This window comes from Uranotaenia lowii, chromosome 1, assembly GCF_029784155.1.
Source record: "Uranotaenia lowii strain MFRU-FL chromosome 1, ASM2978415v1, whole genome shotgun sequence".
NCBI classification, from domain to species: domain Eukaryota; kingdom Metazoa; phylum Arthropoda; class Insecta; order Diptera; family Culicidae; genus Uranotaenia; species Uranotaenia lowii.
The window spans coordinates 194,527,517-194,552,577 of NC_073691.1; the positions used below are offsets into that span (position 1 = coordinate 194,527,517).

At 38.3% G+C, this 25,061-nt stretch overlaps 1 protein-coding gene across 4 annotated transcripts in view; it reads right to left on the minus strand.

The window, feature by feature from the left end:
* Nucleotides 1-19,374: 19,374 nt before the first annotated feature.
* Nucleotides 19,375-25,061, minus strand: part of LOC129742262 (sodium-coupled monocarboxylate transporter 1) — a 93,291-nt gene continuing 87,604 nt past the window's right edge. For all 4 annotated transcript variants that reach the window (XM_055734150.1, XM_055734145.1, XM_055734157.1 and 1 more), the window contains 4 exons: nucleotides 21,501-21,856; nucleotides 21,125-21,435; nucleotides 20,309-21,066; nucleotides 19,375-20,237 (listed from right to left, as the gene is read on the minus strand). In XM_055734150.1, the coding sequence (XP_055590125.1) occupies nucleotides 19,644-20,237; nucleotides 20,309-21,066; nucleotides 21,125-21,435; nucleotides 21,501-21,856 (2,019 nt within the window). In that variant the 3' untranslated portion in view covers nucleotides 19,375-19,643. The remainder of the gene's footprint in view (nucleotides 20,238-20,308; nucleotides 21,067-21,124; nucleotides 21,436-21,500; nucleotides 21,857-25,061) is intronic.

Consider the following 25,061-nt stretch of genomic DNA (forward strand, 5'->3'; position numbering starts at 1 on the left):
GAGTACCGAAACGGCACAAGATAAATATCAGCATATACTGTTTTGCTTTCTAGGGTAGATGAGAATTTGAAGTTATATAGCACCTCGAGAAGAAAGGCCAATTAGAAAAAGAGCGTTTAATAGAACTGTCATCAAACAATAACAACAACAATAGAACTGTCATCAACCAAAAAAAAAATTGTTTGTTTTTTCTGTTTGGTGTAAGGGGGAGATGTGTAGCCGATGATTGACTTTGCTACACACACTATCACCCATAGCTCTATCGGCCGATGGATCTTCCCGCGTAGATCCCATCTCTCTCTCCTTGAGCTCTTGTCTATTCATACAAGTAGATGTGTCATCAGTCAGCTAACGACATTCATTGCGGCAGGACACGAGTCGCCCGTTCAGCCAGTAGAATACGAAGCTAAGTTTGCACAAACATGTATTAGTGTTTTTACTTCATCTAGTCAGTCGGACATCGTCCTGTAGATGGGCAACATCGAGCCCGAAACCGGTCGACAAAAAAGGTAAATTTAATTCCTTTTTCCGTTAGTAAAAACGTTAAGTGTCGTGTCCTGTAATACGTCGTGTGATATTTGTGTGAATCTGTTCGCGGATCGAGCGGTCAAAAAACACAAGTACCGGTTCTTTAGCAGTCTTTTATTAGGACGGTGCTTTAAGCTAAAACAAACAATGAGGTTAGGTTTATATTTGTATGCCAGCTGCCGTTAATGAAAACTTACAATTTTTAGTCGGCACTGTTATCGTATTTTGACCCTTGGTCGCGAACATAAATTTACGTGCTTATTACCTGTAAATGGCTATGTTGAAATAATTGAGTCGTTACTTACAGCGATTAAGTGTTTAGGCAAAGGGTTTAACAACTTTATCGACTCTCACTAAAGCACTTGGTCAAATCAATCCCAACCTATCAAGATAATAAAGAATACTTAGTTCACCTCGAGTATTGTAAACCCTTTTGTTACTTACAAATTGGTTAAGAGCTATAGCAAACTTGAACGCTAATTCTAGATCTAGCCCTTGGTCGAATCAATCTTAACCTATCAAAATAATAGAGAATGCTAAGTTCACTTCGAGTATTTGTAAACCTTTTTGTTACTTACGAATTGGTTAAAAGCAATAGTAAAACTTGAATGCTAAACTGATTTTGAAAGAAACTTAATTCTATGATTCCAATCGAATCCAACGCGGTTCTAACAACTTGTATGAAAAATGCCGAAAAAGTAATAGCCAATCAAGCCACGTGTTAAAATTGTTTTTTGGATTGACAGTTCTTGATCGAATGTCAATAGCTGCTACACTGCCTTTGGTTCGTCGGTGACGGTTCCGTTACTCCCCGTCACAGAATCTTTGGATTTGGATTTTAATGCATTTTAGCCCAGACTGGTATCTGAATTATAAAAATATTTATTTGAAAAAAAGTTTTTGATTGTCCGAAAAATATGTTTACACCAGCAGTGTTGGTATAGGATAATCAATGCAATACACAGTTTGTAGGTGATATCATTAAGCAAATTAAGTTTTTTACAGCATCGAAAAATGTGAAAAAATTGTACATATTGCCTGATCTTATATATAAAAATGGAGGCGTTTTCTTTGTGATAACATCACGTATGAATGGTCGGTCGGAATGAAGTGAAATTTGGTATCCGAGGGTTTTTTGGGTCAGAGATGGTTTGTATAATACTTTCAAGAATCTCACTTTTTATGAAAGGGGGGTCCCCATACAAAGTTATCTCTTCTTCACATCTTATATATAAAAATGGAGGCGTTTTCTTTGTAATAACATCACGTATGAATGGTCGGTCGGAATGAAGTGAAATTTGGTATCCGAGGGTTTTTTGGGTCAGAGATGGTTTGTATAATAGTTTCAAGGATCTCACTTTTGATGATAGGGGGTCCCAATACAAATTAAACTTTATTTGTTACGATTTCCATAAGAATCTATTGGCGAGCACAATGCAGTTAAGGACGTGTAGATGAAACTAAACATTTATTACGATTAATACTTTAGAAGGTAAAACGAAGTTTACCGGGTCAGCTAGTATTTTATATTTTCTATTAGAATCAAAAACTATAAAAATCTATCTCACGATGTGAGAAACTATGTCATCATCATTTTAAATACATTGAATAATAGCTTTACCACATAAAGTCTGCTTCATTTAATATTGGAACAAATTCTTTTGCTCATTGTGGCGCTCCTAGTGGACGGTTTTGAAACTTTTTTCACCCACGTGTCGGGAAATTCATTACCTTTCACCATGTATTTATGTCATAACACCAAACGATAGCATTTTGTAAACAACCGCCATGGAAGCCGAACGGAGAGATCAAATTGTGCACAGTTTTCTTGAAAATCCATTGTTGTCGGCATCGAAGCTAGCTAAACAGCTTAAAATGCCCAGAAATACCGTATGGCGTGTTATCAAGCAGTACAAGGAAACATTGACGACGGCTCGGAAGCCGCATTCGAAGCGTCGGAGTGGAACTGTCGACCGGAAACTGCGTGGGAAAGTCATCAAGGCCGTCAAGAGGAATCCCAATCTTTCAGACCGCGATTTGGCCAGTAAGTTCCAGGCCGCTCACAGTACGGTGCGACGAATTTGTCTCCGGGAAGGAATAAGGTCATTCCGAGCCAGCAAACAGCCAAATCGGACGCTGAAGCAGAACAATGTGGCCAGAATCCGTGCTCGAAAGCTGTACGACCAAGTGCTGACCAAGTTCGACGGATGTATTCTGATGGACGATGAGACCTACGTGAAGGCGGACTTTTGGCAAATCCCAGGTCAAAAATTTTATTTGGCGACGGCTCGGGGGGATGTACCTGCAAAATTTAAGTTCGTGTTTGCGGATAAATTCGCCCGCAAGTACATGATTTGGCAGGGGATATGCAGTTGTGGACAGAAAACCAAAGTCTTTCTCACTGACAAGACAATGACGTCAGAAGTCTACAAAAAAGAGTGCCTACAGAAACGGATTCTGCCGTTTATTCGTGCCCACGACCGTCCAGTAATGTTTTGGCCGGACCTCGCAAGCTGCCATTACTGCAAAACGATTATGGAATGGTACGCAACGAACGGGGTCAGCGTAATACCGAATGACCTCAACCCCCCAAACTGCCCCCAGTTCCGGCCGATAGAGAAATACTGGGCAATCACGAAGCGGAGGCTTAAGGCAAAGGGAAAACTTGTTAGGAACATGACTCAACTGAAGAACTGGTGGAATCAAATCGCTAAAACGGTGGACGAAAAGGGTGTGCGCCGCCTAATGTGCCGTATTATGGGAAAAGTACGAGAATTTCTTCGAAACAGCAATGAATAATTTTTCTAATTTTTTTTTATGAAAGAGTAAAGAAAATGCTACATTTGTATGAAAAACAAATTATGAATTCGTTAATAAATGACTGAACTACACGCAATTGTTTGTGTTCCAATATTAAATGAAGCAGACTTTAATAATAAAATCAAAATTGAATAAGCGTTGGGGTGTACAAATGTTGGATCTAACGCTGCTGTTGCATGATGCCCCGTTTGACGGTAATGCAAATGCCTATCTTGCGTTCTATCTTGCGTTCTCTTGCGACATCAACTTGAAGACAGAAAGCGCTGCAACAATGTAAATATTAAGATAAGTGAGGCATGATAGCTTCCGAATGGCGTAAAGTTAATCAAGTAGGAGTGAGATAGAAGTGAACAAGAGTGACCAACACGAAAAAATACTCTAAACAAATAACCCGACCGACATATGAATGAGTAATTTTGCAATACTTATTAAAGCCATTATCCTGATTCATCATCATGACAAAATTGAAAAAAATGAAAAAAAAAAATGACAAAAATGACAAAAGTGACAAAAATGACAAAAATGACAAAAATGACAAAAATGACAAAAATGACAAAAATGACAAAAATGACAAAAATGACAAAAATGACAAAAATGACAAAAATGACAAAAATGACAAAAATGACAAAAATGACAAAAATGACAAAAATGACAAAAATGACAAAAATGACAAAAATGACAAAAATGACAAAAATGACAAAAATGACAAAAATGACAAAAATGACAAAAATGACAAAAATGACAAAAATGACAAAAATGACAAAAATGACAAAAATGACAAAAATGACAAAAATGACAAAAATGACAAAAATGACAAAAATGACAAAAATGACAAAAATGACAAAAATGACAAAAATGACAAAAATGACAAAAATGACAAAAATGACAAAAATGACAAAAATGACAAAAATGACAAAAATGACAAAAATGACAAAAATGACAAAAATGACAAAAATGACAAAAATGACAAAAATGACAAAAATGACAAATATGACAAATATGACAAAAATGACAAAAATGACAAAAATGACAAAAATGACAAAAATGACAAAAATGACAAAAATGACAAAATTGACAAAAATGACAAAAATGAAAAAAATGACAAAAATGTCAAAAATGTCAAAAATGTCACGAGTGACAAAAACAACACAAAATGACACAAAATGTTTGTCAATGTCATTTATTTGTTAAATTTATTTTGGATTTACTGCGTTCGAAATTTTTTAATGATAATTCAGAATTCATAAATCTTTCATTTGTTTATTATTTGATATCATTTGTATATGTATACAATTTACAGGCTAAAATCCACTGTCAAGTGTATTAAATCGGGTTTTACTATATTTTCTTCTGTTTTCGTAAATAATAAAATCTGTTCCTACTTGCTTTGCAAAAAAAAACGGAGCTAAGGCATATGCTAGAGGTGAACACGAAACATAGAAATTGTATTGAAGAACAGCTGTCTTACATTTTTCTTTGGAGCGACCATAGCAATACCGTGCAGAAACACAATCCAAAGGAAATGCGACTTATGAATTGCACTACGCTCGAAACCCATAGTGTTGGCGGCATGAAGGCAAACAATACCGCAACCGAGCATATGATGGCGAGGACGCTGTCGATAATCAGAAGATGTTCCTAAAAAATATACAAAAATCCGGGATGTTTTAAACATTCTTTATAAAGGAAATAATTGATATATTGGAACTAATATTCCAATATTTTTTTTTCCAAAACGTATCCTGGCCGAGATGATTCGAGCATTTATAATAAAAACCCGGCAAAATCCTGGCACCGAATTCCAAAATTTTCAACTCAAAAGCCGGGCAATATCCCGGCAAATACGGTAAAAATCCCGGAATTGCATATAATTATCACATAAAGAGAAACACATAACAAATTATTTCCTATCGTACGATGAATTGAATTCTGATAAATTTGTTGTTTGACGCAAAAACCATAAATTATGATACCTAATTTGAGTTTTTGTTTTGAATTTTGCTCAAATTTGTTCGATATCCAGGCAACCGGACCCTTCCGGACTTTTATCAATTTTTTTCCTTGAAAATCCGGGAAACCTTGAATGCATAATTTTGACTTAGAGAAAAGTAAATCGTTTGCACTTGCCCCGGTGCACCTTAAATTATTTACCTTGTCGAATCCTTCATGTTTCATAAGATCCCTGCGATTCGAAACTCCCCTGGCAACGAAATAAAGACAACTGACAGCAATTACCGAGCGAGTTAATATATGGAATGCCGGATGTTCCATGAACAGCAAACACACCGCAAATCCACAGGAGATTATGTTTACAACAGCAAAAACAAAGTCAAGAATACTGCCAAGACGTTGCTTAATCCCGTTCCGGAAGAACGTCATCTGAACATCCTGATCTCTTCCCCCAAGGGGTAATATTTCGTGCTGGAGGAAGCACAACGTTCCTTGGCCGAATTTGTTGTTCTGCAAGAAATTGGTCATTGACGGATACAGTCTCCCTTTCGTATCTAAATATTGCAAAAGTCCTTCTGCGTTAACGTATTTCATCAGAAAAGTTCTTTCACAGCGTACGTGAGTCACGAAAATCAGTGGAATGATGCTGAACGTACGGTTGTTGACTTTTTCGGCTAGATAATGCAGCAGTGCAGATCGTTCAGATATTGAACAATTAGGAAGATTCGAGAAGATTAGGAAGATCTCACTTAAAAAGTTCAAAAGCTGGTGGCTGGATTTAGGATTAAAACCGTTTCCTTCCCGAGGAATTTCCAACCTTTGGCTAACATTCTCAATTTGTGCACAAACATTCAACAAGAATGCTTTGTGTTGGGCTTCAGGGTTGTCACCCATGTTTGCTAACTTAAAATGATCACAGGTTTGTAAACTAACTGGTTTACAAACACGTTCAAGCCTACTCAAAATTTCTGGACCTTTCTGATGGTTTTAACGGGACCGCTGCTGCTAGTGGACTGTCTAAAATTTAGTTTATCTAGCCGTTAATATGGTTTTGTTCGCGAGAAGCGTTAGTTGATAAGAGTTGGATCAACAACTATCGCGGGGTATCTTGGAATGTTGATTTTTGCAGCAGGTGAAGCTATCATTCGGCTTCTTCAATGTTTATGCCGTTGAATACATTTTGGTGCATTTTGATACATCTATTATTCGCAGTACAACTGCCTGGCTATCGTATTTTCTGTTCCTCGGTTCACCGAGATAATAGGCCTACCCAGCCAACATGAAATCGTAAAAGAAATCATCGTCGAACTCGTATATAGATGCCATTCAAATCGGAATCGTAAATATGTACACTTACAATTCGATCATATCGTTTATTCATCGTAGAAGATGCAACATCCCAATGAAATACGACTTAGTTACGATATGTTGGATGAAGTCGTATTTAGTTCCACCGATGTCAAATGAAATCTTATAACGATCACATAAGATTTCTTAAGAAGCATTTTATTGGTACACAAATTACTTTCGAATCGAAATCGTAAATAACTTCGAATAAATTCGTAAAGAATACTACGTAAGCATCGTCTTTCGTATCACGTTGTATGTTTACTAGAATGTCACATTAGTAGGCAAATTAACACCGTGTCTTTCCGATATACCTACAAATATTTTAACAAGTTTAATTATAATCGTATAATCGGTCACTTTACCCACGATATAAATATATTTAATGCGATCAAATCAGATTCGTATTAACAGATACTTAGCGTTCGCCCACATCTCATCATGATATTAAAACTTCATCGTGATAGATCGTGTTCAGTGGATGTGCAATTTTGCGATCGTGCTTGCAATTTTGTATCAGCATTTTAATTTTGTGAAAGTTGACGACTAAAGCAAACAAGCATACGGATGAAATAAAATAATAAAGGTAGGTTTTGGAAAAACGACGTTGGACAGAAACCTCACTAACATTTTCCTTTCAAAAATAACAGGATTACTCTCCCCTAAACTAAAAAAAACCCACCGGATAATTACCCGGCGATTTGCATGTGACTACGAGTATCAAGGAATGTTCACGGACAGAATTGTGGCCCGGCAATTTCCCGGAAGAAAGAGGCGTCAAAGATCCTAAGGGAGGCATGGAGGCGGGGGCAGTTAGGAAAGTAGCGAGCGGGACAATGCCCGGTTGCGGTACCTAAAGTCTGCTTCATTTAATATTGGAACACAAACAATTGCGTGTAGTTCAGTCATTTATTAACGAATTCATAATTTGTTTTTCATACAAATGTAGCATTTTCTTTACTCTTTCATAAAAAAAAATTAAAAAAATTATTCATTGCTGTTTCGAAGAAATTCTCGTACTTTTCCCGTAATACGGCACATTAGGCGGCGCACACCCTTTTCGTCCACCGTTTTGGCGATTTGATTCCACCGGTTCTTCATTTGAGTCATGTTCCTAACAAGTTTTCCCTTTGCCTTAAGCCTCCGCTTCGTGATTGCCCAGTATTTCTCTATCGGCCGGAACTGGGGGCAGTTTGGGGGGTTGAGGTCCTTCGGTATTACGCTGACCCCGTTCGTTGCGTACCATTCCATAATCGTTTTGCAGTAATGGCAGCTTGCGAGGTCCGGCCAAAACATTACTGGACGGTCGTGGGCACGAATAAACGGCAGAATCCGTTTCTGTAGGCACTCTTTTTTGTAGACTTCTGATGTCATTGTCTTGTCAGTGAGAAAGACTTTGGTTTTCTGTCCACAACTGCATATCCCCTGCCAAATCATGTACTTGCGGGCGAATTTATCCGCAAACACGAACTTAAATTTTGCAGGTACATCCCCCCGAGCCGTCGCCAAACAAAATTTTTGACCTGGGATTTGCCCAAAGTCCGCCTTCACGTAGGTCTCATCGTCCATCAGAATACATCCTTCGAACTTGGTCAGCACTTGGTCGTACAGCTTTCGAGCACGGATTCTGGCCACATTGTTCTGCTTCAGCGTCCGATTTGGCTGTTTGCTGGCTCGGAATGACCTTATTCCTTCTCGGAGACGAATTCGTCGCACCGTACTGTGAGCGGCCTGGAACTTATCGGCCAAATCGCGGTCTGAAAGATTGGGATTCCTCTTGACGGCCTTGATGACTTTCCCACGCAGTTTCCGGTCGACAGTTCCACTCCGACGCTTCGAATGCGGCTTCCGAGCCGTCGTCAATGTTTCCTTGTACTGCTTGATAACACGCCATACGGTATTTCTGGGCATTTTAAGCTGTTTAGCAACAATGCAGCAACAATGGATTTTCAAGAAAACTGTGCACAATTTGATCTCTCCGTTCGGCTTCCATGGCGGTTGTTTACAAAATGCTATCGTTTGGTGTTATGACATAAATACATGGTGAAAGGTAATGAATTTCCCGACACGTGGGTGAAAAAAGTTTCCAAATCCGTCCACTAGGAGCGCCACAATGAGCAAAAGAATTTGTTCCAATATTAAATGAAGCAGACTTTACTAAAATATATGTAGTGCATTTCAATGTTAGTTATAATAAAAATCAGTTAAAATCATCAATTAATTTTATTTCTTCCTAGCGTCGTATTTCAATCACAATATTACACATAACATGCTACGTAAAATGGTCCGCAAAATCGTTTTTATGATACAAATCGTACATGAGTACAACCCAACTCACATAAAATATCGTTTAAAGAGTCCATCAAATGTCAAATTGCATCATATCGTACAAGCTTACAACACACATCTTATAAAATGTGACTTAAGTTGTCAATCGATGTTAAAATCTCTGAACATCGTATAAGACTGCAACACATCTCGCATAAAGGGTGACATAAATCGACATTCCATCGTCAGATTGCTTCGAGTCATACAAGAGTACAAAACACCTCGCATAAAAGCTGACTTAAATCGCCAATCCATCGACAGATTGCTTCAAGTCGTACAAAAGTTCGGCACACCTCGCATAAAGGGTGACTTAGATCGCCAATTCATCGTCAGATTGCTTCAAGTCGTACAAGAGTTCAACACACCTCGCATTAAGGGTGACTTAAATCGCCAATTTATCATCATATCGCTTCAAGTCGTAAAAGGGTAAAACACACATCGCATAAAGTGTGGATGGAACTGTCAATCCTCCCATCATCGTAAATGCGCATGAATCGAATCCTTTAATGTAACGTACAAAACGACGCCAATGCGACATAAAGTACCAAAGTATTTCTAACATCGTAAATGACATCACATATGTTGTCGATGTCGTAAACCAGAAAATAACTAAAACATGTACGTATATTGCCTCCACTTTTGGTAGGTATATGCTTTTTTCTAACGTCATGTACGATGATTTGTGTTGACATAGACGTACGTATATCTTTTGATATACCTACCAAATTGTTGGCTGGGTAGATAGGTTGACTTTGCATTGATCTATATAATGATACTTGGATGGATCGAAGTACGTCAACTCCTCATTCTGTATCCAACCGTCAGACAGTTCGGATCGTGATATTCTAATCGTAAAGTTTTTAAAAGTAGTGTGATTTTTTCTCGCGATTGCGTATCCAGCTCGTGCGTTATCTCCGGCGCTTGGTCACCTGCTGGCATAAAGAGGATTGCTGCTAACACACCGTTACCAAGTGCTGTTGCTATGACGCGCAACAAAAAAGCGGGAACATCTGCCACTAATCAACAAGCCTGTTGTTCTATGCGACCAAGGTGTGAAGAAGATGCACCGTCGCACACAGGGGTAAATGAGCAAAAAAGGTGATCATAATTATTTGCGGCCAAACGGTACACGTTAGACATTTGATGTCTTCGAGACATTTTATGTAAATTTAATGATCTTTCATATTTCATTAAGTAAAATGTAATTAACTTACTAAGGAGGGAGATAAAAAAATTATTAATTGAAATATATAGTTTTGAAGCTTGATATATTCAATAAAGTTGTAGATCATGTAATTTTAAGAAACTTTGTCGAAGACATCATCAAAATTGCATTTGAAACAAAAAAGTTACAAGCATTTTAAAAAACTGGTGGACTCCTAAATTAATGAACAAACACGAAAACAGCAAGGAGGGCACAACTCGAGGCATGCCACGTATAAACGAAAACGTTATTAGTATTGATACTAGATTGGTTGCTTAGGTCATTTCGATTCGTTTTGATGGATTTTAATAGAAGATTTTACGATTGTTTTTGGGGAAAAAACCTATTATTAATAGGAAGTTTGTAAAACTTCCGCTAAAAACCGTTCCTTAATTCAAACATGATTCTGAAAATTATAACTTGAATAACAAAATCCATTCATAAAATCATACGAACTCGTCCGAACTCTTCATGTTTTAACTGTCCGAAAAAAGGCAATTTTCACCATATTAATTGTTTTATCTCATTTGGAAGACGATTTTTCCTATTAAAATGTTCAACAAAGTTGTGTGGTTTTGCAATTCAAACAATTTGTTCTGATATATTAAGTTTCCAAATCATACACTAAAAAAGTTATTTAATAAAAACTGAAAAGTACTTAATAATTTTTAAAATGCTTGTAACTTTTTTGTTTCAAATGCAATTATGATGATGTCTTCGACAAAGTTTCTTAAAATTTCATGATCTACAACTTTACCGAATATATCTAGCTTCAAAACTAAGCATTTCAATAAATAATTTTTTTATCTCCCTCCTTAGTAAGTTAATTACATTTTACTTAATGAAATATGAAAGATCATTAAATTTACATAAAATGTCTCGAAGACATCAAATGTCTAACGTGTACCGTTTGGCCGCAAATAATTATGATCACCTTTTTTGCTCATTTACCCCTGTGTGCGTCGGATCATCATGCCAGGTTACTGGCAAACAACAGTTTTGCTGCACTTCCAGTTCAAGATGTGCAAAAGAAATCGAAAGTGCCCCCATTATTTTCGACTTCCAAAGAAATAAGTGCCCTCAGGAACGAGCTCACGGCGAAGCAAATTTTCCCTCTCTTTAAGCTCTGCAGTATTGGGACAAAGATAATTTGCTCCTCCGAGTCGGATTACCAAGAAACCAAACAGTTCCTGCAAGACAAAAATCTAGAGTTTTATACTCATGATTCTCCTGGAAATAAGCCGATGAAAGTAATTTTACGTGGTCTTCCGGAATTTAGCCCGGTGGACATCATGTCGGAGCTGAAAGCTTCTAAACTCAAACCGATTAATGTTTTCCCTATCGGGCGGAAAGAGACTGGAAACTACCGGGACACACTCTTTTTGGTTCACCTTGAGAAAGGGTCTGTGTCTTTAGAGAACCTCCGAAAGGTTAGGGCTCTTTTCAACATACCGTCAACTGGGGCAACATGCAACAATTTTCAATTTCATTGGCTTCTAAAAACTTTATGTTCACAGTTAATCATACCTTTTATGCATTAAAAGTTTCAAGGTTGACGGGACATCAAATTGGCGTAGTCAGAAAAATTATTGGTTTCCTCAGTTATTTTTAATTTTCTAAAAACATGCGATTTTCATCCTCCTTAGAAAATGGGGTAACTTGCAACAAACTATGTTTTTGATTAGAAATCTTATGAAAAGGTATGAAAATGTATAGTTTTTGATAAATTTTCGATGAATTCAAGATCATTACGTATGAAAACACCATTTGCAGTGATTTTTTGTTTTGTGAAAACATATTTTCACATTTTTTTCTGAAAATTAGGGTGCTGCATACATTTAGGGGTAAAACAATAGTACTAAAAATTGAAAAAGCCGAAATCATAAAAAAAAATTTTGGATGAAAGAAATTTCAGTGTTGACAAACGCGTTATGCAAAACAATCATATTCCAGCGTTTGGATATGAGATTTACAAAGTGTTTTTTTGATTTGCATTTTGTTGCATTTTACCCCACACTGGTAACTGAATTATAAAAATATTAATTTAAAAAAATTGAGTGATTTTTCGAAAATTATTTTTACATCAATAGTGTTGGTATAGGATGAGGAAACCAGTATAAAGTTTGTAGGTGATATTATCAAGCCAATCCTTCATACTGGGTATAGTTTTTTACGGCATCGAAAAATGTTAAAAATTGTACATTTATTGTTCGATTTTTTAAATTTTATATGAAAATCAAAAACTTTAAAAAACTATCTCAGGATGCTAGAAATTATGTCATCATCATGTTGTAATCATTAAATGATATCTTTATCTCATTACATTAAATTAAAAATTGAATCAGTGTGGTGTTATCTAAATGTTGCATCCAACCCCGCTGTTGCATGATGCCCCGTTTGACGGTAATTGTTGAATGGGAGCGCTATCGGCCGAAAAAACGTGACGTGACACAGTGTGGCAAATGTTTGGCATTTGGTCATGGGACAAGAAACTGTTATATGCAAGCGCGGTGCAGTAAATGTGCTGAACATCACCTGACTGAAAAGTGCAATCAAATAGAAGAGAATCCGGAACCCAAGTGGGCAAATTGTGGTGCTAACCATGAAGGCAACGATCGAGCATGCCCCAAGCGAACCGAATTCATTGAAATACGCAAACAGGCTTCTAACAGGAATCATCGTAAACAACGACTACCCCCTCCAACTACTATGGAACATTTTCCGCTGCTTTGTACCAATGTTCCAAACTTACCTCCACTTCCGTTGAATCAACGCAAGGAAAATGTGCCGCAACCTTCCACTGTACAACACCGATTTGCAACAGCCGCCGCTGCCCATCCAGTCCAACTCACCGCTCCACCAGGCTGGAGAAAAACCCGATTCTAACCTCGTCGCTCTTCCGTCAGATGATGACACTCTATACTCGCCGGACCAAATGATGGAGTTTGTCAAAGACATGCACCAGCAATTACGCCAATGCCGTACAAAGCAACAGCAAATATGCAGCCACGATGGTACTTCTCAACTTCCTCAACAAATATGGGCCCTAACTCAATAAAAATTCTTAATTGGAATGCTTGTTCCCTCCGGAACAAAAACATCGAACTTGCCAACTTCCTGGAAAGTCGTAATATTGACATTGCTATCCTGACCGAAACACATCTTCGGCCAGATATCAACGTGTTCATTCCAGATTTTCGTTTCATAAGACTCGATCGTACTAACGGCGTAGGAGGAGGAGTAGCAATCGCACTGCGGAACAACATAAACTGCCGCCTACTACCAAGTTTTCGTATGGAAATCATCGAGGCCTTGGGAGCTGAGGTCGAAACAACAGAAGGAATTATAAATATAATCGCAGCATACTGTCCCAAACAAACCAACAATCGTGATGGATCTGCAGCGGCCCTAGGGCGAGACATCATCAAATTGACCAGACAACGGGGACAGTTCATCATTGCCGGTGACCTCAACGCAAAACATCAAGCTTGGGGTAATACTCGAAGAAATCTCAATGGCAGCATCCTTCAGAAAGATCACGAGGAAGGCTTTTATACCATCTTGAATCCGGATACCCCAACCCGTCTGAACCGATCTGGGACACATGCTACCATTGATTTTTTCATTACGAATCTGACCAACAACATCTCGAAACCTCTCGTATTCCAAGAACTGAGCTCGGATCACTACCCAGTAGTGGTTGAAGTTGGATCCATGGTTAATCGGCATCTCATCACTCGGCGTAATTATCATCGTGTCAACTGGGAGCAGTTCCATAGCTGTGTGGATGCAGGCGTTAACTTCGGAGACTACCCCGCGACAATTCAAGACATTGATCAGCATCTCCAGAACATCGAGGACGCGATAACTCAAGCCCGGGAGCAGCATGTGCCTAAGGTCCGCCAGGTAAGCAACACTCTAACTATTGATAGACTCACTAAAGATCTCGTTCGTACTCGCAACATCATCCGCAGACAGTATCAACGTACTGGTCTGTCTTTCCTTAAAAGCCATATCAATCGATACACAAAAATAATCAAGATGAGACTTGTGGATATAAGGAATAATGATTTTTCCAACAAGATCCGTACTCTCCCAGATTATGGAAGGCCATTTTGGAAACTAGCCAAAACTTTGAAAACTAAACTTAGACCCATTCCCCCCCTAATTCCTCTCGATAACAATAGCTCCATAGATCGCCTCATAACTCCTGCTGAGAAGGCTGCTGAGATAGGTCGACACTTTGTAAGCTCCCACAATCTCGGACACAATATAACAAGTCCGTATACAACTGCCGTTAATGAATTTATAAATAACAGTCACCGAATCCAAAATGACTTCTCTGAACAACTGGAAATCACAGCTGACGAATTGATCGGTTACATCAAATCATCTAAAAACATGAAAGCGCCCGGATTCGACAACATATTGAATTTAGAACTCAAGCAGTTAAGTCTAAGGTTCTTTGATCATCTGGCAACGATTTTCAATCAATGCATCCGCCTTAGCTATTTCCCCTCGCACTGGAAATCAGCAAAGGTTATTCCTATCCAGAAAGTTGGAAAAGACCCATCCTCTCCCAAAAGTTATCGCCCCATCAGCCTTCTTTCAGGGTTATCTAAATTATTTGAGAAGGCAATCAATCAGAGGCTTCTAGCATCCGCTCATGAAAAAAATGTGCTACTTGAAGAGCAATTTGGTTTCCGAAATGGCCGTTCTACTGTTCACCAATTGACACGAGTATCCAATATCCTCAAAAGAAACAAATCAGTCTCTAAAACCTCTGCCATGGCCTTGCTTGACATAGAAAAGGCATTTGACAACGTATGGCATGATGGACTCGTTTATAAACTGCACCAGTACAATCTTCCCAACTACTTAGTAAAAATCATACAAAACTATCTATCGGAGAGGACCTTCCGAGTTTCACTAAACGGAAATATTTCCGATGCTCATGCTATTCCTGCCGGTGTTCCGCAGGGTAGTATACTAGGCCCTCTCTTATTTAACCTGTTTACCTCTGATATACCCTCAATCCCTGGAAACGGATCTCTGTCGCTGTTCGCTGATGATACTGCAGTTGTCCACAATGGTAGGGTAATCCGAGCGCTTAAAAATAAGCTACAGCTAAGCTTGGATGACTTAGCAAGTTACTTTACTAGTTGGAAGATCTGCATAAATGCGGCCAAAACCCAAGTCATACTATTCCCCCATTCCCAGTCTCACAAACTTGTCCCTACTGAAGATTGCAAAATTTCCGAATGGTCGCATGATGCTACCTACTTAGGAGTGACCCTAGACAGTAAATTGATTTTCAAAAAACATATTGAAAAAACTATTACCAAATTCAACATGTTGATAAAATCACTGTATCCCTTAATCAACCGAAAATCCACACTCTCTTTGAAAAATAAGCTCGCTACCTACAAGCAAATTGTACTTCCCGTGATTGAATACGGCATGCCAGTCTGGGAGAGTTGTGCAAAATCTCACCATCTTAAACCACAGCGAATACAAAACAAATTCCTCCGTATGATATTGAATACCCCCCCAAGAAATCGTACCTCCGTAGTCCATGATTTGGCAGGAATTCAGACCCTTGAAAATCGCTTTAGTGAGTCTATTCATAAGTTCAGAGCAAGTTGCCGAACATCAGAAAACCAGATCATACGAGATCTGGTTTCCCCCTAGGTTATCAAATGTATTATTAGTTAGGTAGGTTATCAAATTATTTTCTCTATTGAAAACTAACAACTCACTATAAGTGAAAATGAATTGTAGTCTTAAATGTACCTAAATTAATTCAATCAAAAGAAACTTGAAGAAGATCCATGATTGTAGATTTAATTAGGCTGATCAACAACTATGTAAAATCAAATGTATACCCATAAAATCAGAGAAATAAAATGTCATTTTACTACTACTACTATCGAAGTACGTGTTTTTCGTACCCCGATCGGACAAAAGGAAATGTACGGCCGGCTCAAATGAAGTTTTTTACTGCGAGTGCTGGTTCGATCGATTTCATAAATATGGAGTACAGGAAATCAGACATCCATTATCACCCAATATTGTGATTTGTTAGGCCGAAAAATGAAAAACTTTGGCCTAGTGTCTGTTTCAATTAGCGACGTTCGGTTCTACAAACCTTGGCCTAACGTCCTCTAGCCGAATATTCGAGTTGGCGTTGTAGGCCTTCCATTCAAGGTTTGAAAAATATCGAAGGGTAAGGGGAACCGAGATAAATTTAACTTTTCGAAAAAAAAACAATTAATTGATGTTTTAAGACATTCCCAAGCAACATTTTAAACTCTGAATGGTTTTATAAAAAAAAATAGTTGTTGTATAAGGGATTTATAAAGTATTGTTTGCTTTGTAACGTAATTTATAAGGAACTCTATATGATTGCCCTTTAAGATAGCTTAAAAACCACTATAGAATCTTTTTATAGAACTCCTGTCAAATTTTGTGTTGGTTTTATAACCATTAATTTTTTTGGTTGAGAAGAGCGCTAAAAAGCAATTATTAAACCTCTCTAGAAAACCAACCTCGAAGAAAACAACAACAAAGAATGTTTTATAACCTTTAATTTTTTTGGTTTAGTAGAGCACTACAAAGCAATTATAAAACCTCTCTAGAAAACCAACAAAGAATGACAATCCAAATCGGATCGAAATGTCAAAATGTGTATGTGTGGCATCGCCTCAAATGTTTACCACCAAATGGAGTATTTGACTAATTATTTTCTTGGGAAAGTCCAAATTGTCCTGAAGAACACTTGAAGAGCAACGAAGAATGACATTTAGAATTCAAACGGAATGTAAACAACAAAACCAAAAATGTTGCGACAACTAGAATCGTTTTTTTCCGATGTTACCTGAATGTCCCCGGAATAAGCGAGTTCGAGAGGCAAAGGATATCGTAATTTTGCTGCAAAGCTTGAACTAGTTATTTTTGCACTAAAGAACTTTCCGGTTGACAACATCGAGCCGTATCGGGATTTTCCATTCGAAAAACATCAAAAGAACACAAACAAAAATTTCATAAATCATAATTAATTATTATACAAGATTTTTTTTATTAATAAATATCCCATCACAATTTCTTTTCACAAAGAAAACCATATTGCTCATTAAGAACTATTTTTTGGCCTTTCGGATTGAGGCCGTCCAAAAAGTCTTTTCCTCCATCTCCAGCTGCGAAAATACGATTGTCGGAATTTGATGAAAACATCCAGTTTTCGATGTGTCCGCTCGTTCCACAGAGTGTTCTCCCAGCCGGTTCTAGCTTCCCAGTGGGCGGCTTTTTCTGCTATTACGATGAAACGCTGCACCAGATCGAGGCTCATTTCTGCAACTTGTTTTCTGGTTCCGATTGTTGGCGTAGTAGAAAACCTTACGTGGACCACAAACTACACCGTAGAGTTACTCGAATTCTTGGAGTCGGACGCGGAAAACTGGAGAGATCAAACTTAGTTTTGGTCAAAGCCGTCGACGGAGAAACTTTTTGAATGATGGTTTTGTTTCGGAGGGGCAAATAAATTTTTTGTTTTGTTTTTGTGTTGCGTCGCTGACAGCTGCACTGAAATAAGAACACTAAAAAAGATCCTAGAAAAGATCGTTTGGTTTTAAGGGTTTTATAAGGAGCAAAACTGATGTTCTGCAGAAACGTTGTTCTTATAATTGCATTCTTCCAGAATTGTTGAATTTATAGTTGGTTTCTTCAAGTCAAAAAGGTTTTTCATTGAATCGCCATTTTCCTATGGAATAAATGAAAATTAAAACGAATTTTTCATGGAATATTATAATAGTTAGCATTATTCGTTAAAAATTGCAACGATTGATGTTTTGAAATTTGAATAATATATCATAAACTGATATAACGCAATGTATTAACAATCCTGAAAAAATATTTGATTTATTTAATATTTGGAGAATATTTATTAAAATATTCTATTTCGGAAGATGACGAGGGCGCGCGGTCTATATTCGAGTTTATCGAAAAATCAACCGATAAAACTAAAAGCGCATCAACTTTATCCATAAAGTAACCGATTAAATCGATTAAGATATTTGAAGTAATATGATAGAAGGGCATTTTTGTGTCTTGGTCGAAAAAAAAGTTCACTCTTATTTTTAATTGTTTAAGATTATTTCATTTTAATCAATGCAGTTTAAAAACCCTTTTTCGGATTTTTTTTGTTTTGTGTCAGAAAGTCAGAAGAAATTATTATCTGGAACATGCCTTCGGAAAAACCCTTATAAGTCCATATGGTTGTGTAAGGTACTTGAAAAGTTCACTTCAGAACCTCCTGTAGGTGGGCCTTTTTACACTTATAAGTGTTTTTTAGATGTTTTAATGGGGTTTATATAACTAAACGCTGTTTTATAACTAAGTTTTGCAGCGCTCCTCCAGTTTCTTATAAAACTTAAATTGTTACTTGGGATTATTTAACTTCTTGACTCTGAGAAAACCATTATAAGAAAGAATGTGAAGTGTTTCAATAATTTGTTGGAAATGTTTAATATGTTGTAACTGTTGATTAGTTTTGAAAAAAATCATTGCTGATTTGTTTAATGAAGACTTGAACTTTCGAAGTGAGGATTTACCAATCCAAACGACACAAACTACCGCTGAATTTGATTCGTGTTACCCAAGATCTGCCCTGACTCGATGTCAGAATTTTCCCGACGCACACCCACTCGAGAAGCGCATAACCTGCGCACAATTTGAAACGTTCGCTTACGTTTATAGAAAGAGACACTCAAACAATCATCTTGGCCTCACCCGAATAGGTACGGTGGAAAATGAGCAAAAGTCACACCCGGGGGGGACCGTAAATGTGCGGATCGGCTGCGTGGCTTACACCCTCCTCACATGTTTCCCTAATTGATGACCGTTAATTGATTTGGCACTCACTTACGGGGCGGCAAGGATGGTTAACCTTTTGGCGTACAAACATTGCAGCGGTGGTCCCGCAGTGTTCTTGACTTTGCACGGTGGGCTTAGAGAAACCAAACAAAATATGAAAACTGATTTTTTTTTTCGATTTATACACTTTGTCATAAATGTATGTATATAAAAGGTCCTTTTCAAAGACGTTTTGAAAAACAAATAAAACAATTTTTAAAGAACTTTTAGGTTTCTAAAGGGATTAGTGCCCTGCTCAACTACAGTAAAAACGAAACAATCCGACGTACTCAAGGACCTTCCTTTTATTAACTAAATTAACAGAATAGAAATCTACTAGTGACTACCCTGGCTGTTCTTACTGCACTAGATAAGGATCTAGCAATAGAAAAGTCTGCGTTCAAAATTATTCATATAGAAAAAAATACTTAGCTCTTATCACAGTCTTGCATGTTCTATAAAATTACAATACAAACAATCAATACTTTCACTACCTATGGATAAGTTGTAATAAAAAAAAAAAAAGATTAGAAAGAAAAAAAACTGGTCCACCTCGTCACGTCCTAACATCCGTCAACTCCTCATCCAACTTCCGGTACAGCTCGTTTGGACTGCGGCTGCTGTTGATTGCAGTTCTGTCGCTTTCCGCCTTCTTCAGATCATTCGTCAGATTAACAACGAAAACGTCAGCCGATGGCTGCTTTTCCTCTAATCCTTCGTTTTTCCCATCGAAGGCCGCATTGTCCTGTTCCAGTTTGTCGATAGGCACCTTGCACTGATCGTCGCTCGGGATTTTCGGCTTGATCGAGGGATTCGGAACGTAGCGACGTTCCTTACCGGGGAGCATCTTGCTGAGCCGATAAACGGCCGGATGGAGGAGTTTGTGATCGTAGGCGTCATCCGAGTGGTGCGTCAGATAGCTGACTAACGTTCCGACCACAACGGTAATAAATGTGCCGATCAGGCTGTAGTACATGTAGGACACGGCGTACAGCGATTCCGGGAACTGACTTTCGGTTTCGGTTAGCTGCGGTTCCCGAGGAGTTTCCAGGTAGGAAAAGTCGGACTCGATTTCCAGCGGCGTATTTGCCAGCAGCCAGGATCGGGAAGGTTTGGTGATTCCGGCCGAGAAGGTTTCGTTGGTGCAGCCCTAAATTGTAAAAAGAGGGAAAAGTTTTTAGGATTCACTTGGTTCTTGGTTATAGGAAATAGCAGTCATACCTCAATACTGGTTGGCAAAAGGACAGTCTCCTTATTGACCATCAAACTACCGAAGGTGATCCAGAGGGTGATGATGTGGGATATAATTACTCCAGCAGCAGCTCCTTTCCAATTGGCAACTGGAACCAACATGGCCAGAATGAAAACTCCGAGTAATGGTCCCGAGGTAGCTGAAGTCATCAGCAAACTGCTCTCGATGACACCCGATAGTAGTCCTACCGCAAAACCAACGCCCATGATAGCAACTCCATAGACCGATCCGATGAACTTGATTATCGTAAGCTGTTGTTTGTCCGTGATACCCTTGAATCTTGGTAGAGGAGCCAGAAAGTCTTCCCAGGTCACCGTGGCCAGGGAGTTTAGGTTGGATACGTTCAAGCTAAGCGCTCCATTGAAAAGAGAAGCCATGAACAGTCCCAACACTCCCGGTAGGTACGAGAACTTGTCCTCCATGAAAAAGGGAAGGATTTCGTCCATTCGATTGGTGTAACCGGCAGACATCGGATCACAATCGGCATAAACCGAGTACACCCCGAGGCCAACGATCCAAGCCAGAGAAAACAAGCCGATGACCATGGGGATGTTGCTCATCAGAGTTCGACGAACCTCTTTGAAGGTGCTCATGCTCAGATACCGCTGGACAAAGTTCTGCTGACATCCGAAGATACTCATGGACATGAACAGCTGCCCAAGCCAGGCGGACGTTGTGTCCACTCGAACCGTCATATCACCAGTGAAGTTGAAGAAGTTCAAGCGTCCTAGAAAAAATCTTGATAAGACAACCTACTTCCTTGTAATACTAAAAAATCATCTCACCATTTTCTGCAGGAATTGTGAAAATCTTCTCAAAGCCTCCAACGTTGACCATGGACTGGATGATGATACCAATCGATATCAGAATCATGGTGACCGTTTGAATAACGTCCGCCGTAATGGCTGCCTTCAGACCTCCGAGTAGGTTAAAGATAATACTGATCACTGAAATGGCTACCAGCGAGACCCAGTACGGAATCCCGATGACAGTCGTCAAAGCCACCGTCGGGGTGAAAACCGTTACACCCTGATTGAGAATCGCCCGAACAATGTAGGTTGCCGAGGCCAGGCAACGAACCAGCCGACTGTTGAACCTGCAGGAACAAAATCAATGGTTAGTTGAACACGATCAACGGAATCGAAAATACAAACGTCTTACCTCAGATCCAAATACTGATACACGGACGTTACGCCCAAGTTGAAGTACACCGGTATGAAGACGAAGCACACGATCGGATAGGCCGTCACCATTCCGTACAGGGTCTCCCACATGGCCGTTCCCCGATAGAACAGCTCGCTCGGGTAACCGAGCACCGATCGGACCCCGAGGGTGCCCCGAGCGATCGAAAGCATCATCGCCACCATCGAGATGTTGCCGAGCCCGAACACATAGTCGGCCTTGGTTTTCTCCTTTTTGCCGAAGAATCTGCTCCACAGCGGGTACAAGGTGGAGAACACGATGAACGCGATGAAGACCGCGTAGTCCCACAACAGGTCGGTGAAGCCACGGGACATCTGCAAGTTGGAGGGAGAGATGGAAATATTGTTTTAGAGAGTATTTTTGAGTTGTTTATCCTTTTCAAGGATTGTTTTTAACTAGTTATAACCAAGAAATAAAATTTAAAAGCTCCCAGTTCCCTCCAGTCGTTACCCAAGCAACCAAAAGTCGCATTTTTACTTGAATGAAGGCTTTGAAAGTTACATCTAGGCTGACAAAGACAAACCCTGCGCAATTCCCTTTAGTGAACAATAGTTCGAACTCGAAAGTTGCAAAAGTGATTTGTATGTGAACTGTATGTACTCATTATTGAACTTGAAAGTTGCAAAAGTGTTTTATATAATCGTTGTAAGGGACTTTAGTCACAAAAAGGGCACAGAAGTACTCTTAACGGGAATCACAAAGTCACAAAAAGTGCATAGGGGTGCTTTCTTCCTGACTGGCTGGCTGTCTGGTTGGACGGGTGCGGCTGGCCTGCAGATATGCTACAAAACCGTATCACCACTTCGCGTCTTAATTTCAGTGAGAACAACATCTAGGCGTGGCCTAGTGGTGGCGATTTCGGTTGTCACGACGAAGGTCGGCAAACCGCAATCAGTCGAGTTTGGAATCCGACGCGCGGCATCATGGCGGCACCATGTACTGAACATAGTTAATAAACAAGATAAGATGATATGAACTAATGCCAAGGGTGCAATTGAGTTAGAGAGAGAATTTTTTCGCTCATTTTTTGATTTTTTAAGCTGAATTGAAAAGCTGCTGGAAGCTGAATAGAAGGTCTTTTAGAACTGTTTTGGAACTTGAAAGTATCAATAAAAACTTGAATTTTAAGCTACATAGAACGTACTTCAGATCAATGATGGGGCTGAGTATGCTTTTTTGTACCTTTTTTATGGGACTTTGGGTTGCTGCTGGGTACTCATATCAGATATAGTATGACCCATAAAAAAATACGAAAATCTCTCATCAAGTTTAAAAATCAATTTTCTTGATGTCAACATGATTTAAAAACCTTTTTATTCATTCAGGCATGTAGGTAAACATACTAAGGCGTTCGAAAAAGAATGAAATCGCGTGAAGCTGCGCACCGACTTCTATCTTTGACAAGCTCCGTTTGATATTTTTTCATGAAATTTTCACACAATCTAGTTCAACTATTCTACTAACGCTCTACAAAATTTGAAGTCTTCACAATGACTGGAAACAAAGATACAGCTGTTCCCGTAAAAAGGGGAAATTTGGAATTGCTTCACTAAATTTGCTGTATCTTTCACAATTTTCATTGAAGAATCTTGAAATTTGGTCCAAAGATGTAAAAATGCTTGATCTGGTACCAGGCCAAGTTCCGTCAAAATCGATGAACGTGATGAAAAATGTTGCCGGGTAGAGAATGAGGTTCATTATGGCCCGACAGACAATTTCATTTTTTTTTTTTGTATGGAAAACATCGTAATCAATGTTTTCTTGTTTTTTCTTTCATAAAATCAAAATTCATCACAAAAAATCTTGTAAATTGATAGGAACATCATTCCTCCTTTGTTAAGAAATAGAAATTGTACCAACAGAGCTGGTATTTAAACACAAGAGCGAATATAATACTCGCTTGAATTTTGTATGAAATTTGTTTATCAGTATATTTAGCAGGTCATTTCTGAAACTCTATGCTTCTTATTATGAACTCTGTTGAAACATTTTTTATTCCTAAACAAAGCACGAATGAAGTTTTTATCAATTTACAAGATTATTTATGAGACTTTTGATTTTGTGAAAGATAAAACCAAGCACCGGCACCATTTTTTATAGCGTTCATCGATTTTGACGAAACTTGGCCAGGTACATTTTAACATCTTTGGACCAAATTTCAACATTTAATGAAACATTGCCAAAGATACAGCAAATTTAGAGAAGAAATACCAAATTTCCCTTTTTACGAGAATAGATATATCTTTGTTTCCAGTCATTGTATAGATTTTGTAGAGCGTTAGTTGGATAGTTGAACTAGATTGTGTGAAAATTTCATGAAAAAATATCAAACGAGAGAGAATGGCAACTTGCCAGTTGGAAGTGGGTGCGCAGCTTCGCGTGATTTCATTGTTTTTGAACGCAACTGTAGACGTAGAACACATTAAAATCAAATCTCGAGTTGGAATTTAAATAAAGTTCGGTCACTGATTGCACACATTTAAAGGGAAACAGGTAGGTTATTTCAATTTTAACGAAAAACAATTCAAAACAAAATTTAAAACCGACAATAATTATTCGGAGTTTTCTGTCTGATCTGATTCTCGATTAAATAGGATAACGGAAAAGCATTTTTGGTGCCTATGTTCTAATAACTGGTTTTGGAAGATTTTGGAGTCCTCAATTCAAATCATCCGAAATTTTAAAACTGATCAGTGTTTAAAAAAGTTGTTTGATGACTGATAAACTAACAAATCTACATGGAAACTGAAAAGAGAATTGAAATCTATTTATAATCCTTCATTAATCAAGAATTCAGATCTTGATAAGGCTATGATCATTTAGTATCCGGGCACTTTATTTCAGTAATATCTACGTTAATAGAGCTCGGATATGCAAAACTTTAGTAGCGTTGTGTTGGTTATAAAAATGACTATCTTGCCTATTTTTGATAGATTTTTAAGCTTACGTGTGTTTGAGATACTTACGACGCAAAAAGACATGATAAAAATAATTTTGCACAAATTTGCTCCTTTTACGCATTTTGCGCCTCGAAAATTCTTCATTGTTGACTTGAAAGCTCATGAACTGTTGATTTTTTCTGGTTTTTTTTTGGATCAAATGGCAAAGAAGTATAAGGAGCTTCCTATGATGCTCACGAAGTTCAAACCAAGCATCTTAGAGGAACTCTTGATCTTAAATATGGTAAAAAGTCTATGGTTATTGGGAATAACTGAATGCAGACTCCTTAAATAATGCAAAAAAATCCATTTCCGGCAGGCAAAACGTGTTGCCTGACTAGTAGACACCAAGTAATTAACGAATAATGATCAGTTCCAAAGGCTGTTATCTGTGCATCCGCTTTTTACGCAATATGACAGATGTGTTCTGATGGTCAAAAAAATTTATGTTAAAACCGGATTTAAGAGATCAAATTCATCCAGATGCCTATTCATGAAAAAGTTCCAACACGATTTCATTTGCTTTTTCCAGGTGATTTTGTGTAAAATAGCATGATTTTGCAAAGGTTTTGCTTCTGTG